We start from the raw sequence: 17,123 nt of genomic DNA on the forward strand, positions 1-17,123 counted from the left end.
CATAGAGGCTGCCATCTTGGCACTATTTTGTGCGTCGGTCGTGTCTATTTCAGATATACACAATCAATTCTGTTGATGTTTTTAGCGTTGGGATTGACTAATAGTTAATTTATTTCAGTTCTAAAACAAATATTTTAAACTTTAACGCAAATTTAGAAAATAGTCAAATTCTGGCTGGGATTACTGAGCAAAATGGCCATTCACTGTATACGTGCGAAAAAAAAGCTTGCCACCAATTAATTTTCGTACGTTAGTTACCTACGCACCACAGAGTAAAAATATTTTTATTCTGTGTACGCACTATACATATGACATCGTTGACTTAATCTCCAGGTTCGATCCTGGTGTTGGTCGAGAAAGTTCTCCGGTATTTTCCAGAGTAGTTTAGTTGTTTGAATGGAACCAAAAACCGAGGTACACTGTGCATTCCAAAAAAACCCCTTGACGTTTCGAATTCAAAAATTAGACTTTGGATATGCAGTGTGTGATGAAATTTGCCCAGACTGTTAGGTAGGCGAATCTACTCCTTGTCAGAATTGTGGATGACAGGTGGATATGGGCGAGGCCAATTGTGGATGACAGGTGGATATGGGCGAGGCCAATTGTGGAAGACAGGTGGATATATGGGCGAGGCCAATATACAACAAAATCAACAAAATGTATAAAGTGTATTTTAATGAGATTAAAATGTGTTGATAACATTAGAGACAATAAAATAAATGGAATATCATTTGTTTATCTTCATGCTAGAAATGATCTATATACATAATAGTTAAAATGGTGGAACGGCAACACTCCTTTAACAGAGTACCAGAGGCTGAACAGGCCGACAGATCTGTGTACCTGCTGGATCAAACAATTATGCAGGGGAGAAAGTAGATATAAATGAAAATATAAAAATCCCAGGGGCGGATCCAAGAATTTTTGCAGGAGGGGGGTTGCCAGGCTCCTGTTAAGGAAATTTGACAGTTGACAATGCATGATGCCATCATCCTCTCTAAATTAGTAGGCATACATACCCATTGAGCTTTTTAAAGAGAGAAATCCAACTTCCTGTTTGATGTCAATTTTTATAATGAATTAATAGGATCATATTGTGATTCAATTTCATTGATGCCAAGCATTAATTGTACTATCACATATGTCTATATCATTATATCGTGCTTTGAATGCCCATCCCATCCCACCATCTGATGATAAAGGATAAACCACACGACCCTTACACTAGTCTCAAAGTGTTTTTACAATTATTTTTTTTTATGTAGCTGAGCAGGGGGTCCAAACCCTCCCTCTGGATCCTCCCCTGAATCCCCCGCTCATTTTTATATTTTCATCTATATACATAATATTTATATTTATCTTAAAATCTTATTTTTTTATATATTAAACAAATAACTAATAACAGTTTGGCTGATTTTTTAAAATGCCTATTATTACAGTTGTCGTAACACATCTAGCAAAACAGATAAATTTTAATTACAATGTAAATTTGGTGACCAAAATGAGATAAAAATTACAAAACTTGAGCCTGATATAACATGGAGGGCCAGATTTAGACCTTCGGGGTCACGAGCAAACATCAACATAGAAATGAAATGAAATAGGGTTTAACGTCCTACTGTTTTGCTCCTAAACTGGGCTAATGAAGACGGGCATACACCATACAGTGTGCTATGAGGGAAATTTTGCCCGTGCAGCGGCGCTACGGCCTACTCTTATATTGAATTCCAACTGCCAAGGGAATTTTTACGTGCACGCCAATACGGCAAAGTGACCTCGTTTTTTTCGCCCCATCTCAACGACTAGGGAAAACCACGCCGGAAAATCTAGATGAACTTTCTTGGCCAATGCAGGGATCAAACACCCGACCTCCAGGCTAGCGAGCCAGCGTCTTACCCACTTAGCCACGTGATCCCCCCATCAACATAGAACTTATAATACATGACAAATAAAACGTGAACCAAAATGAATAATAAACTACATATTGACACACTTTAATAAGTTTTACTTAAATTAATAAAACTAATTTTATTATTACATTTTTATATAAATAAAGTAGTATGGGGACTCCCTCCTTCAGGTAGTTACTTTAGTAACAAGGTCTTATAGCCCGTTCAGACGCCCTTTATTAAACCAGTTCATATTATACATACTATAAGCCAAACCAGTTGAACTATTCTGACCTCTTCTTCGGTCAGAGGTTAGAGTTAACTACACATGGGTAGCTTCTTATTCTTTATTCGGTTCTCGCACGCTTTCGATAACATTGGCACTGTCTGACCCCGATATTTTCACAGCAATGTAACTTACTGCGTACTGCGCATGCTCAAAGCAGGCTGGAGCCACAGGTTTTTAAGACAACCTGTTCAGACGACTAAGATGAACCAGTTAAAAATAAAAAACCCTTCTCGAATGCAGGTCGCAAGCTGGGGTTTTTAAACTGGTTTAGACGCAGTTCAACTGGTTTAACGATTCCTGGGGTTTTTAAACCAGTTCAACTTAAGCGTCTGAACAGACTATTTGAGACCCATAGTCTTAAGTGAATCACGGTGAAAAATAGACCGTAAGGATTCCAAAATAGCCTTAGAACCCAGATGGGGAAAAGCCTTTTTTTCATATTGGTTGTGATTAGGACGCCCCAGTAACGAAGAGAGAGCACTAGGGGTCTATAAGACTTTGTTACTAAAGTAACTATCTTTCAGGGTTCCCTTATAAACCTGGCCCTCCGATAACACAAAATTTAATGGAATGAACACAGATAAAATAAAAATTGTAAAAATAATTCACAGACATAATCTTGAGCGATTAAAAATAAAGATATAAGAAAACAATTACATATCTGCTGAAAAAATGTCCAGGTCTCTAGTTATACATCAATTTTAAAATTTTGATTGAAACAAACTACAAATTAATTGTGTTTTAACTTTAAATTATTTGAAAAGATAATTTCAAAAAATGTAAATTAACTGATTACTTTCTCAGATGGTCAGTCCCAGGTTCAGACAATCAACTGTGACCATAATGCACACTAGAAATAAAACGAAATGGGGTTTAACATCCTACTATTCTGCTCCAACTGGGCTAATGAATACGGGTATATGCCATACATTTCACCACACCCCTGCCTGACGCTGATGTTTTAGCTCTGTTATCTAAATGTTAAATAAACAATTTGAGTCGCCCACAGCAGTCACAACCCACGTCATGACTGTATGTCAACTAGACAAGTTCGCCACACCCCTGACATCGTTGATGTATCTTATTGAAATCTTAAATAATCAATTTGAGTCAATTTTAACCCAGATAAAAGCATGAAAAATAAGATGCATTTGTATTGCCATAAAATATTTTTGCGCTATATAAATTAAGAATTATTATTGCCTGAAATTTAAAGGTCACTGCAACAGGTAAATTTCAATGTTAGTAATTTCCTCCTACCGGTATTTCCATGAGTAGTCATTTTAGTCCCTCATATTTTAGTCTATATTTCTATGAGCATATGGACTAAAATGATGTCACTGATTGTTTATTGACGGAAATTACGACAACTCACGGAGAGTGGCGGAAAACGTTGAAATTTACCTGTGGCAGGTAACATTGACATTCGAGATTGTTGCTATACTTATAGAAACGATATGTTGCCATAATTGCTTGCATTATTTAAAATATTTATGAAGCGTTTCCGGTGACCTTTAAATAATGATCAGTATTTATGAAAAAAGGGACTTTGAATGATAATGAACATGAAATATAACAACAATGTTTGATACATGACAGATTAGGAAATAAATATTTTTAAATATGTAAAAATATGTATCATGTATATCATGAGTAAGTAATAAATAAAATAAAATGTATATTATATATATATGAAATGGATGTAATTTTATGTCAACTGTTTAATAATAAATTATGCGTCTAGTGCTATCTTCTTGTTTTCTGTGTCGTTACTGTCGAATTTAGAAATAAAGGTGTTACATGTTCTGGTTTGTATTCTCTAAAATATAAAATCAATTTGTTAATAAACCACCCAACAAAAACACACAAAAATGTTAAAGCAAGCAGCAAAGCATTTCATCTATATATATATTTATGACTGTCGTTTGTCTGTCTGTCTGTCTGTCTGTTCGGGGTTGGCGGCTACACTAGGTCTGCCCTGAATCTGAAATTTAGGGTATAGGGGAAGCTTGGACCGGGGAGTAACATAGGCCAGGTGGCGTTAGTCTACCACTTCCGGTTTCGGAGTTATGACCCCCGAGCGAAGCAGGTCTGTTCGGGGTTGGTGGCTACACTAGGTCTGCCCCGAGTCTGAAATTTGGGGTATAGGGGTAGCTCGGATCGGGGAGTAACATAGGCCAGGTGGCGTTAGTCTACCACTTCCGGTTTCGGAAATATGACCCCCGAGCGAAGTCTGTCTGTTCGGGGTTGGCGGCTACATCTACCCGGAGTCTGAAATTTGGGGTATAGGGGTACCTCGGACTGGGGAGTAAGACAGGCCAGGTGGCGTTAGTCTACCACTTCCGGTTTCGGAGTTATGACCCCCGAGCGAAGCCGGTCTGTTCGGGGTTGCCAGCTACACTAGGTCTGCCCCGAGTCTGAAATTTGGGGTATAGGGGTAGCTCGGACCGGGGAGTAACATAGGCCAGGTGGCGTTAGTCTACCACTTCCTGTTTCGGAGTTATGACCCCCGAGCGAAGTCTGTCTGTTCGGGGTCGGCGGCTACACTAGGTCTGCCCCGAGTCTGAAATTTGGGGTATAGGGGTAGCTCGGACCGGGGAGTAACATAGGCCAGGTGGCGTTAGTCTACCACTTCCAGAGTTATGACCCCCGAGCGAAGCCGGTCTGTTCGGGGTTGGCAGCTACACTAGGTCTGCCCCGAGTCTGAAATTTTGGGTATAGGGGTAGCTCGGACCAGGGAGTAACATAGACCAGGTGGCGTTAGTCTACCACTTCCGGTTTCGGAGTTATGACCCCCGAGCGAAGCCGGGTATCCTGCTAGTAATCTCATAAAATGACCACTCAACACGCATAAGCATAAAAGGGAGGGAGTGGGGGGGAGTAGGGGGAGAAATGGGGTTTAACGTCCACTCGACACAAACTAACATGGTTCAATTTTATTTCAATAATTCGCTTGCACGTAAGGGTCTTTAGCGGTGGGAGGAAACCGGAGGACCCAGAGAAAACCCACCAGGTTGGACAAGAGATCCTATTCCTTGTCATGTACAACCTGGGATCGAAACCACACCAGTTGACTCAATGACAGACCTTCTGATACAGCACGCACATGCTAACCATTCGACCATCCCCCACCCCCTATATATTTGTAAATGAATAAAAAGAATATCACACTAATCCAGTCATATTGGGAGTATTGTTATTTCAATAATCTGCAGTGGGAGGAAATGAAGATGAAATGGAATTTAACGTCCAACTGTTCTGCTCCGACTGGGCTAACGAAGACGGGCATACGCCATACAGTCTACTATAAGCGAAATATTGCCTGCTCTTACGTTGAATTCCAACTGCCAAGGGATCTTTTAGGTGCACGCTAATGTGTACATAGGACTTTGGTTTTTTGTCCCATCCGAAGACTATACGCTGTTCCTTGCCAGGCCCTCTGTCTTGCACCACTGACATGGAGGAACCACGCCGGAAAATCCTGTTGGGAGGAAAGTGAGGAAACCCACGAGGTTAGACAGGCAAAATACTTACGCGTATGGAGACGCAGGTACTCCTACTATTAATAAATGATTTTGTTTTAAAAACATTCTCCACATACTCTGTAAATAAACAATATAAAAATAAAATAAACAATTACGTGGTGAGTGACATCAGGTTAACTAGAAGAAATGAAAAATGAAATGGGGTTTAACGTCCTACTGGTCTGCTCCAACTGACGCCAACCTAGGACAGCCCCAACGTAGCTGCTAACCTCAGACAGTCCTGGTGTAACCGCCAACCTCGAACAGCCCTGGTGTAGCTGCCAACCTCGAATAGCTCTAGTGTAGAAGCCAACCTTGGACAGCCCTGGTGTATTTGCCAACCTCGGACAGCCTTGGTGTAGCCACCAACCTCAGGCAGCCCCATTGAAGCCGCCAACCTCGGACAGCCCTGGGGTGGCCACCAACCTCAGACAGCCACCAAACAATATGATATAAAGATGGTATACTACTAACCTTGTGAAAACCTCTAACATCTAAATCCCAGATATGAAAACACTGAAATTAAATGACCAAATATTTGAATAACAATTAGAGTAGAGCAGTAAGACTGTAACCCAGGTATCATTTAATCTTGTGTATCTAGCATCAATTTCTTTCACGTTCGTTTAATATCAAATCTTTGTTTTAAAATTCGTAAAAATCATCCCAAATCATCTAATTTGTACTAGTGTCTAGTTTAAAGTTGACTGATTAATTTTGATAAATGAGTGTCCAATTTACAAGTATTTAATTTCCTGATCACTGTTAAAAAATTAGTCATCATACATCAATAATCAATTGAGTTGTTTATTTTTTAACAGTGATCAAGCAAATAAGCGCTTGTAAATTGGACACTCGTTTTCAAAATTAAACTGTCAGCTTGAAACTGGACATGAGTACAAATTATAGATGATTTTTGGTGATTTTAAATGATTTTTTTTACGAATTTTTAAACAAGATCGATCACGTGACCTACAGAGAGAGAGAGAAATAGGGTTTAACGTCCACTTGACACAAACTAGGTCATTTCGGGACTAACATATGGTTTAATTTTTTATTTAGCAGTGGGAGGAAACCTGAGGACCCAGAGAAAACCCATGTGGTTGGATAAGCTACCCTACTCCTTGTCACTTACAACCGGGGATTCGAAACCACGCCAGTTGACTCAATGACAGGCCTCATGATGCAGCTCGCACGTGCTAACCATTCAGCCATCCAACCCCCCTCTACACCTACAGGCTAGCGATCCTGGTTCATAAAAACCCATGAAATGTATCATATGTAACAATCTAGTTGATAATATGATGTTGTATGCGATTTTTGTAGCCCGATATCTAGTAACATAAGTGATCATGCGCCTTACCTTAGCTAAAACTTTCCATGTTGCATAATCAACCGGGGAATTCATCTTTATATACAATATATAGGTTTTATCCTGTAATAACAAATAAAACACACAAAACTTAAAGGAGCATTATGAGAGATTAGATACAGAGTGGACAGTTTTCGCTATAAAAGTTAAAAAATAGATAACGTAAAGAGAATATGCTGAAAATTTTAGTCAAATTGCTCCACTCTGAACCAAGATATCAGTGATTGAATTTCAGGCTTAGTCTCGATCATCATTACTACTAAAGTTGGTACGATAAAAAAACCAACAAAGTCTCGATTTTCCATTTTGACGTTAAATCATCCATCACAAAATGTATTCAAATCGACTATATATAGCAGGCTATGTCCGTCTTCATTAGCCCAGTCTGAGCAGAAAAGTAGGACATTAAACCCCATTTCATTTCATAGGCATATTATACTGACCCTTTTGGTACTGGTCACTAAGGTTACCAGCTGACTACAGCTATTCTACTGGAAAGCTTAAGTGGTGTATGATGGCCCACCAAATGAGAATTAGCTTTTGGTCATCATGGTCTCCGGTGGTCATAGATACTCTAGGCCCAACATTATGAAATAGTGAAACTAATTAAGGCTGATGAAAGAGTGAGAGAAATGGGGTTTAAAGTCCACTCGACACAAACTAGGTCATTTCGGGACTAACATATGGTTTAATTCTATTTCAATAATTCATTTGAGCCTAAGGGTTCTTCAGCAGTGGGATGAAACCAGAGGACCCGTAGAAAACCCACAAGGTTGAACAGGCTACCCTTCTCCTTGTCACGTACAAACCTAGAATTGAAACCATGCTACTTGACTAAATGACAGACCATCCCCCCCCCCCCACCTAAGGCTGATTAAGGTGTGTCAAAGAGAAATGTGTGTGTCCTTTCTGATTTAATGCTCCATAAAATATAAATGAAGCAACAGAGAGAGAGACTCAATGACAGACAACTCCCCAAATGAAATGGGGTTTAACGTCCTACTGTTCTGCTCATATCCTGGGCTAATGAAGACGGGCATACGCCATACAGTGTGCTATGAGGGAAATTTTGCCCGGGCAGCGGCACTTTCACCTACTCTTATATCGAATTCCAACTGCCAGGGGATCTTTTACGTGCATTCCAATATATACATGGGACCTCAGTTTTTCGTATCATCCGAAGGACTATTCCCCAATTGAAGAAAGAACTTACCTTTGTGTCTGGTATAAAATTATCATCACAAGGATTAGATTTATCTGATAAAACTTCACCAGATTTTATTAATTCTACTATAACAGATTCATATTCCTTCTGTTTCATCCTAAAATATATAATACAAACTATTAACACTTGGTACTACTATAACAGATTCATATTCCTTCTGTTTCAACCTAAAATATAATCTGATTAGAACACATATCCTATTTCGTTTCGTTTTTTATAATTCAAAATTTCGTTTTACTTGTCTTTACTACACTAGGATCTGGAAGAGTTGTTATATAACCCGCGTTCTGGTTCATATTTTAAAAAAATATTTATACTACTAAATATAGTCACATTTATTTTTTTTCATAAATATTTTGCTAATCAGAGTAAATCAGTCAAAAACTGATGATTTTTCATATCATGTACATCTATAGGTAATCATTTAGTGGCATTTAGCGATTGGAAACATAACAAAACTAAACAGAGCTATATGGGACAATATCGAGCCTGTTTTTATAAACCAATCGTCCAATATTACTGTTGTTTTTTTTTTTTCCTTTGGATTTTTTTCTTTTACATCTAATGCCAGGTTGCCACTGTCGTACAATGCTTTACGATAGGATTGTCCCTATGGAGACCACGATCTAGTAAGTGAGGATACGATAAATGCAATTGCTACGACAGACCTCAATATATGATAAGATCTGAAAGGATCACCACGATTACTCCACGATTTCAATAGTAACGCGAATCGTGATAGTGGGAACTTAGTATAAATAGATTTTAGTTACTTACCTCTCTAAATCTTTTAATTTTACATTAGGTTTTGTGACTAAGGAATGTTTTTTAAAATAAACTTCTTGAAAATAGGGATTCATATTAAGACCTTTAGCCCCAAAATGATAGGTGCGAGAAACATCTGGTATTATACATTCTCTATCTTTACGTACAGCGTTATTTCTCATCCACATATCCCAATCCCATTGCTAAAAAAAACAATTAATAATCATTTTAATCTTATAATTTATATAGTTCCATTTCAGATGTTTTGTGTGAGTTACATTAAAGATACATTAGTGAAGAGTTTTATAAAGAGTTGGCCATTCTTGCTATAATAATTCAGCTCTTGCATAATGTATGTTTAAAGACAATGAATTTCATTTGAGTGATTTTGAATCCATTAGTAAGTACAATTTTGTGAAACATGATTCTCTAACAGGGATTGTAACATGCTTAAGGGTGAATCTTGCATTTCGATTGGTCAATTAGACACTGTCGATTGGACAATAACACCCCTCTGTTTTAGTAATTTATTTTAAAATGCTAAAATAGCATGTTACAATGTCGATAAACACTTCCTGTTTCGCATTTAGAGGGTACGAGTTATTGTCCAATAGACATGCCCTGAGAGTTTACATTAGAACCTGCGACGTTAACGCGTCTTAGGTCCTAATGATCCTAAGGTCCTAAGGTTTTTTAAAATCAGATAAAAATTGTGACTTCCAGTTTGACCATGCGCTAAAAATGCAATTTTTTGTTTAATCCGGGACCATAATCCAGGAAGTTACGATCCAATATATGAAAATATCGAAAGGAACCAAAATTGTTAGGTTATAAGCATATATTTCAAATTTTATCAAAATCGGATCAAAATTCTGATCTCTAGAGTGTAAACAAGTTAAAAACACGATTTTTCGTACAATCAGGGGCCATAATCCATGAAGGTACAATCCGATACATGCCAATATCGAAAGGAACAAAGATCTTTGAAAGATAAACCTAGATTTCAAGTTTTGTCAAAATCGGATAAAAAAATTGTGACCTGTATAGAGTGTCCACAAACAAATTGTGGACGGACAATATATGTCGACATGAAAATGTGGGCATATAAAAATGTCTTTATTTGTCCATTCAAGATACCCCTTCGGTATGTGGCTGAACTAAACTGATGACAACATCATACTTTGAAATTATTTCCGAACTGATCCACTCCAATGTGCACACGTTATGCAGTTGGTTTGCCATAATTCAGAATATCTTAATGTAATTTGAAATACCTACCTTATCTGGTGTCGGCCAATGTGGTTCTAATTCTTCTTTATATAATTTTTTTCTAAGTAACCAACCAAGTCCAGGCATAGTTTCTACTCTATACAATAAACTCTCATTTTTACAAGAATGTTCGTAGCCCTGAAATAAACATATGGAATTAAAGATTAATTAAGATTTTAATCTCTCAATCAAATGATCATACCCCTGAAATAACAAATTTTGGTTATCATTGGTTTGAAGTAGCTACTACCAGAGAGAGAGAGAGAGAGAGAGAGAGAGAGATGGGGTTTAACCTCCACTGGACACAAACTAGGTCATTTCGGACTAACATATGGTTCAATTTTATTTCAATAATTTGGGTGCACGTAGGAGTCTTTAGCAGTGGGAGGAAACCAGAGGACCCAGATAAAACCCACGAGGTTGGACAGACGACATTAGTCCTTGTCACACACAACCAGGGAATTGAAACCATGCCACCTGACTCAATGACAGACCTTATGATACAATGTGCACACACTAACCATTCAACCATTCCCCCCCCCCCCTTCGCTCATAGCACACTGCAAGCCATATATATGCATGTCTTCTTAAGCCGGATTGGTGGCAAAAAAGTTTGACGTTAAATTTCATTTACATAGTTACCTGATCATTCCAAGCTGATATACAATATAAACTGGAATCTTCTTCTAATAAATGCTTTGTTTGACTAAAATAACTGAAAAATAAATAAATTATAAAAAAATTAAAAAATATCATCTCAGAGTAACTATCATATCAGAGTTAAAGATACATAGTTGGAAGCAATTGTTTACAGATGGGATGCAATTATAACATCCCATATTGTTTATCTAAAAATATATTACAGGAGAACCAAAATCACACATAAACTAGCAAATAAAAACCCAGAAGACAATGTTAACTCTGAGTTACTATAGACAGTAAGTAAGCACTCATACACAGGGGAAGTGTGAGTAGACTGCATCAGGTATGAAGAGAGAGAGAAATGGGGTTTAACGACACAAACCAGGTCATTTCACGACTAACATATGACTTCATTTTATTTCAATAATTCGCTTGAGCATAGGGGTCTTTAGCAGTGGGAGGACACAAACCGGAAGATCCCGGGAAAAACCCACGAGGTTGGACAGGCAACAGTATTCCTTGTCACATACAACCGAGGAATCGAAACCACACCACTTTACCCAATGACAGACCTTCTGATATAACGCGCACACACTAACTATTCAACCTTCCTTTTGAAAAGAGAACCAATAGATGGTGTGCAGATAATTTCATGCTTCGCTGATGTAAGATTTTATAAAGATATCATAAATCTACTTACTTCAAAAAATCGGGAGAAACGTCCAAATCTTCCTCAATAACTATTGCAAAGTCAGATTTCTGTACAAAAGAATAGAAGAGAATAAATTATTGATGAAAATATCATATATGGTCAATTTTATTTCCATGGTTACGTTTGCAAAGGACTAGAATTTTGTCCACAGATCAAATTCCAACTGCCAAATGTTCTCTTAAGTGCACAGACGGACCTAGGTTTTTTGTCCCATCCGAACGACTAGAAACTTTTCCCTTGCATCCATCCTGCAGCAAAGGCAAGGGGAAACCAGACTATAAAATACAGATGAACATTCTGAACCAACACCTACCTCTGGTTTCACAAAACATTCTCAGACGTAAGGTAAGAATTTACTCAAAATTGTTCGCCATATTTTAACTAAAATATAGCCCTTTATAAAACTTTTGTTGTTTTAATGTATCAAATACACCAATAAGAAACTATGATCAAAGTTTTGTGTTTCTGGATCAAAGACAGTTCTCATAAACAGTGATTGAAAGTTGAGCAAATTCTTAACATAATAGTAAGTGCAGGATGACTGCACTACACACAAAACAAAATCTACAAGATAAACCTGCGGACAAGACAGAATATTATAGACATTGCAAAAAATAAACAAACATCAAATCAAGTGAATGGATTCGTGGGCCAGTCGGAAACTTTCACTGTGAATGCTTTGTGAACTCGGCTCCAGGACTCCAGGTAAGTAAATCAGGGCAATACCCACCGTGGGATCCCAGATCTTTAATATCATACATAGCTTTAAAACGATTGGGCCTACATCGTGCAGTCGGACATTATAATATTATTAATTGACTTACAGGATAATAATTAAATGTAGCTGTTAGACTAGCTTTATAATGTTGTGATATTCTGGCATTTTTAATACCAAGTGGAGTATGTTGAATTCCACGTAATCCCAATAGTTTGGTTACTTCTAGTGGTTCCTGCAAGAAGAACATCATATTTTAGTACTGTGAGAGAGAGAGAGAGAGAGAGAGAGAGAGAGAGAGAAAAATGGGGTTTAACGTCTACTCGACACCAACCATGTCATTTCGGGACTAACACATGGACATGGTTCAATTTTATTTCAATAATTCACTTGCGCGTAGGGGTCTTTAGCAGTGGGAGGAAACAGGGGGACCCGGAGAAAACCCACAAGGTTGGACAGGCGACCCTACTCCCTTGTCATGTAAAACCGGAGAATCGAAACTACGTCAGTTCACACAATGACAGAACTTATGATATAATGTGCACGCGCTAACCATACGGCTACCCAAACCCCATTATCAAAAGACAAATGGTAAATGTTACTCACATCAAAATATCCATCAATATATACTGTAACCATATCAGGATTAGCACCCGGTACTGATAATAATGTTGTTAACATTCTGTATAAATATAGAAACACAAACTCATTTGGCAATTGGAAAAAACAGGAAATATCTATTTAAAGGGCCAATCCCGATAATATTTTGGAGAATAAATAGAGGATATTTGTCGTTTTAAAGTGAATAACATATTTTATTTCATCGAGAAGCAAGAAAACTTATATTTTCACGAATGTGTAGCATGAGTGAAAATATAAACAATTTCTTGCTTAGAGATGAAATAAAATATGTCATTCACGACAAAACGACAAATGTTCTATTTATTTTATGATTTTACAATCATTTTAGGTAAAAACAACTATTTCACTGCTAGCCAGTGGAATAACACTTTTATTTCACTGATAAAACGCGGTATTCCACTACTGATCATAAAATAAAACTGCTTAATTTTGGGTTAAAATCCTCTACCTGTGATACGTTTTCAAACAACTTAAACCCGTCAGTCTTAATCTGGAAATGGAGACCGGTGTTCCAAGCTATACGGTGTCTGGATAAAACCTGACTTTTATTTTATGAAAATAATGTGTAGGTGAAATTTACCTTTCGTTATCAAATACAGCGCATGTATAGACCTCTAAAGGAACAGGAATTGATTATCAGTTCACCCAACGAAAACAAATTGAGTTAAGTGTCTGGATAAGCAATTTTAAGTTCACATCCAAACGACTCAATATTTCTCTATATTTTGGCGGTTAAATTTAATACATACTCAGACGTTTATTTTTGAGACTGTTCAAATCGGGAAAGACCCTTTAAAGATACATTATGTAAGATTTAGATAAAGAGTTGGCCATTATTACTTTAATAGTTTGAAAATAGATAGCGCAAAATGAACTTATATCAGAGATATCCGATGGCATCGAGAGCTGATTATGGTCTTGTCATATTAATAAAAGTCTTAATTAATAGTTTATATAACATTTCAGGCCTAAAGAAAGACCTGCAATAGGCAGATTTAGCTCTGGCATAATGTATGTTTAATGTACATATGAGCGTCATATTGCACCAATCTAAGTGAAATTGTCATTTTACAAATTGACTAATAGTGTCGGTCATTATACAAATTGACTAAGAGTGTCAGTCATTATACAAATTGACTAAAAGTGTCTGTCATTATACAAATGGACTAATATTAGACATTGATTTTATATATTGACTGTGACGTATATAATACTAACCTATAAAGATAATGAGGACGATTACTAGCGATCACTGCTATAGGTATCTCAGATATCTTATTATTATCTAACTGAAAAATAAACACACAAGTAGTACTCAATAATAATCAACAGATTCTACATGTATGCACATCAACTTTCGTTTCAGTTGATTTTTAACAAGAGTTTCCCTTTTACTGATTGATGAATGATTTAAGGTGTTTTACGATTCTGGTTTATTGATGGCTTATATTCAGATCCCAAAAGAAATGAAATGAAATGGGGTTAACCGTCCTACTCTGACTGGGCTAATGAAGACCAGCATATGCAATACAGTGTGCTATGAAGGCAACTTTGCCCGGACAGCAGTGCTATGAAGACTTAAGACTAATGTCCATCATAAAATCATGTTAGTCTTGCAGCTCATCAGTGGACTTTGTAGTTAACAGTGCTTTAGGGCCCTTTGGCTCATCACCTTATGGCTATTTACCTTTTTACGTGGGAATGTTATTGGTGCTGGATCAGTACAACTACAGACACTACCGTATCCCTCCACCTTACTACAGAATGATTGACGTCTAGTACTTATTACATCATCACCAGTCCACTTACATTTAGAATCTAAAACAACAATGAATACAGTCTCATTAATCGTTTTCAAAACAAAAATATCTGCATTAAACTTGTATGGAGGAGACACAACCAGATTGTATGGAGGAGACACAAACAGCTTGTATGAAAGACACATAACCAGCTTGTATGAAGGAGACACAAAAAACTTGTATGGAAGACACACAACCAGATTGTATGAAGGAAATATAAACTGCTTGTATGGAAGACACACAAACAGCTTGTATGGACGACAAACAAACAGATTGCATGGACGACAAACAGATTGTATGGAGGAGACACAAACAACTTGTATGGAAGACAAACAACCAGATTGTATGAAGGAAATACAAACTGCTTGTATAGAGGACATACAATAAGCTTGTATGGAAGACACACAAACAGCTTGTATGGAGGAGGCATAAACAGATTGTATGAAGGACACACTAACAGCTTGTATGGAGGAGACATAAACAGCTTGAATGTAAAACACACAACCAGATTGTATGGAAGACACACAACCAGACTGCATTAAACTTGTATGGAGGAGACACAACCAGATTGTATGGAGGAGACACAAACAGCTTGTATGAAAGACACATAACCAGTTTGTATGGAGGAGACACAAACAACTTGTATGGAAGACACACAACCAGATTGTATGAAGGAAATATAAACTGCTTGTATGGAAGACACACAAACAACTTGTATGGAAGACACACAACCAGTGTTGTATGGAAGACACACAAACAGCTTGTATGGACGACAAACAAACAGACTGTATGGAGGACAAACAGATTGTATGGAGGAGACACAAACAACTTGTATGGAAGACAAACAGCTTATATGGAAGACACATAACCAGATTGTATGAAGGAAATACAAACTGCTTGTATGGAGGACACACAAACAGCTTGTATGGAAGACACACTAACAGCTTGTATGGGGGGGGGGACATAAACAGCTTGAATGGAAGACATACAACCAGATTGTATGGTAGACACACAACCAGACTGTATGGAAGAGACATAAACAGATTGTATGGAGGACACACAAACAACTTGAACAGCTTGTATGGACAAACACAATAAGCTTGTATGGAGGAAACACAACTAGCTTGTATGGACGACACACAACCAGCTTGTATGGAGGAAACACAAACAGCTTGTATGGAGGAAACACAAACAGCTTGTATGGAAGACACACAATGTTTGTATTGAGTACATACCTGAAGATGGTGATAAAGTTATTTGAACATTAACTACAGCTTTTTCTCCCCATGTTGTTAAACTTGATGATTTACCATGAGCTTCACCCATCTTCTTTCCTGTAAATAAACAACGATAAATAATGTACTTAGTGTATTTTAAAGAACCTGTCCCAGTATATTTAAGTCATTAAAACTGGTTCATTTTGTGCGAGAGATTTTTTTTAGAAACGTTTATACTACTTAGTTTTCAGCAAATATGTAATTTTATGTAATTCTCTTTTAAAGAAATAAAGTCAGTTTTTATGTGTGAATTTCATGCTTGTTGTATCTAAGTTAAATTGACAGTTGACTTCACCAAATGTGTTTGATATTTTCATGGCGATAACTTATTAATATAGGATCAAAGTATTCCCAATTTTCCAAGTTGTGCCGCCTTGAACAATTCAAAAATACGACTTTGTCCTGTACTGCATTTAAAAGCTTTAAAAGATGGAATGTGACCTGTGCAACCACTCTGCCAAATACATTCGATATTAATTATCTGAAATTCAATAGGATTCTTCCTTGTGTCCCAATTAACAATCTTGCTGAGTTTTAATATATACTATAAAGAACTTTGTTCTGTATTGTGTTAACAAAATTTCACAAATTTTTACGTAAACAGATAGATAACTCCAAAATTTCAAAATCTGTGTTATTTCAATCAAGTTCCATCTTTGTAATCACTGAACAATACCATTACTTAAAAGTCTTCAAATATTCTATCATGAACTTGGTCCTGTATCAATTTCATAAGTTTTAAAAATCAAAATTCAATAGGATTCTTCCTTACACCTTAATAAACAATTCCAAAATCTATCAAGACCTTGGTCCTGTACGGCATTCACAAGATTTCACAAGTCTAAAGGTATATGGGGAGATAACTCTAAAATGTGGTATTAAAAATTTGTGAATTCTGATGGGGTTTATCCTCATGAAAATAGAAGAGAGAGAGAAATGGGGTTTAACATCCACTCGACACAAACTAGGTCATTTCGGGACTAACATATGTTTAATTTTATTT

The 17,123-nt window shown here is 37.0% G+C and overlaps 1 protein-coding gene across 1 annotated transcript in view; it reads right to left on the reverse strand.

The window, feature by feature from the left end:
* Positions 1–655: 655 nt before the first annotated feature.
* LOC126819085 (protein O-linked-mannose beta-1,2-N-acetylglucosaminyltransferase 1) overlaps positions 656–17,123 on the reverse strand; it is a 54,373-nt gene continuing 37,905 nt past the window's right edge. Inside the window, exons 9-22 of the mRNA XM_050546925.2 lie at positions 16,079–16,177; positions 14,732–14,862; positions 14,263–14,333; positions 13,009–13,084; positions 12,512–12,637; positions 11,676–11,734; positions 10,976–11,048; positions 10,343–10,471; positions 9,077–9,267; positions 8,288–8,396; positions 7,066–7,137; positions 6,177–6,218; positions 5,713–5,780; positions 656–3,997 (exon numbers count right to left, since the gene is read on the reverse strand). Coding sequence (XP_050402882.1) covers positions 3,925–3,997; positions 5,713–5,780; positions 6,177–6,218; positions 7,066–7,137; positions 8,288–8,396; positions 9,077–9,267; positions 10,343–10,471; positions 10,976–11,048; positions 11,676–11,734; positions 12,512–12,637; positions 13,009–13,084; positions 14,263–14,333; positions 14,732–14,862; positions 16,079–16,177 — 1,319 coding nt within the window. The 3' untranslated portion in view covers positions 656–3,924. The remainder of the gene's footprint in view (positions 3,998–5,712; positions 5,781–6,176; positions 6,219–7,065; positions 7,138–8,287; positions 8,397–9,076; positions 9,268–10,342; positions 10,472–10,975; positions 11,049–11,675; positions 11,735–12,511; positions 12,638–13,008; positions 13,085–14,262; positions 14,334–14,731; positions 14,863–16,078; positions 16,178–17,123) is intronic.

The sequence above is a fragment of the Patella vulgata genome, chromosome 4, assembly GCF_932274485.2.
Source record: "Patella vulgata chromosome 4, xgPatVulg1.2, whole genome shotgun sequence".
NCBI classification, from domain to species: domain Eukaryota; kingdom Metazoa; phylum Mollusca; class Gastropoda; family Patellidae; genus Patella; species Patella vulgata.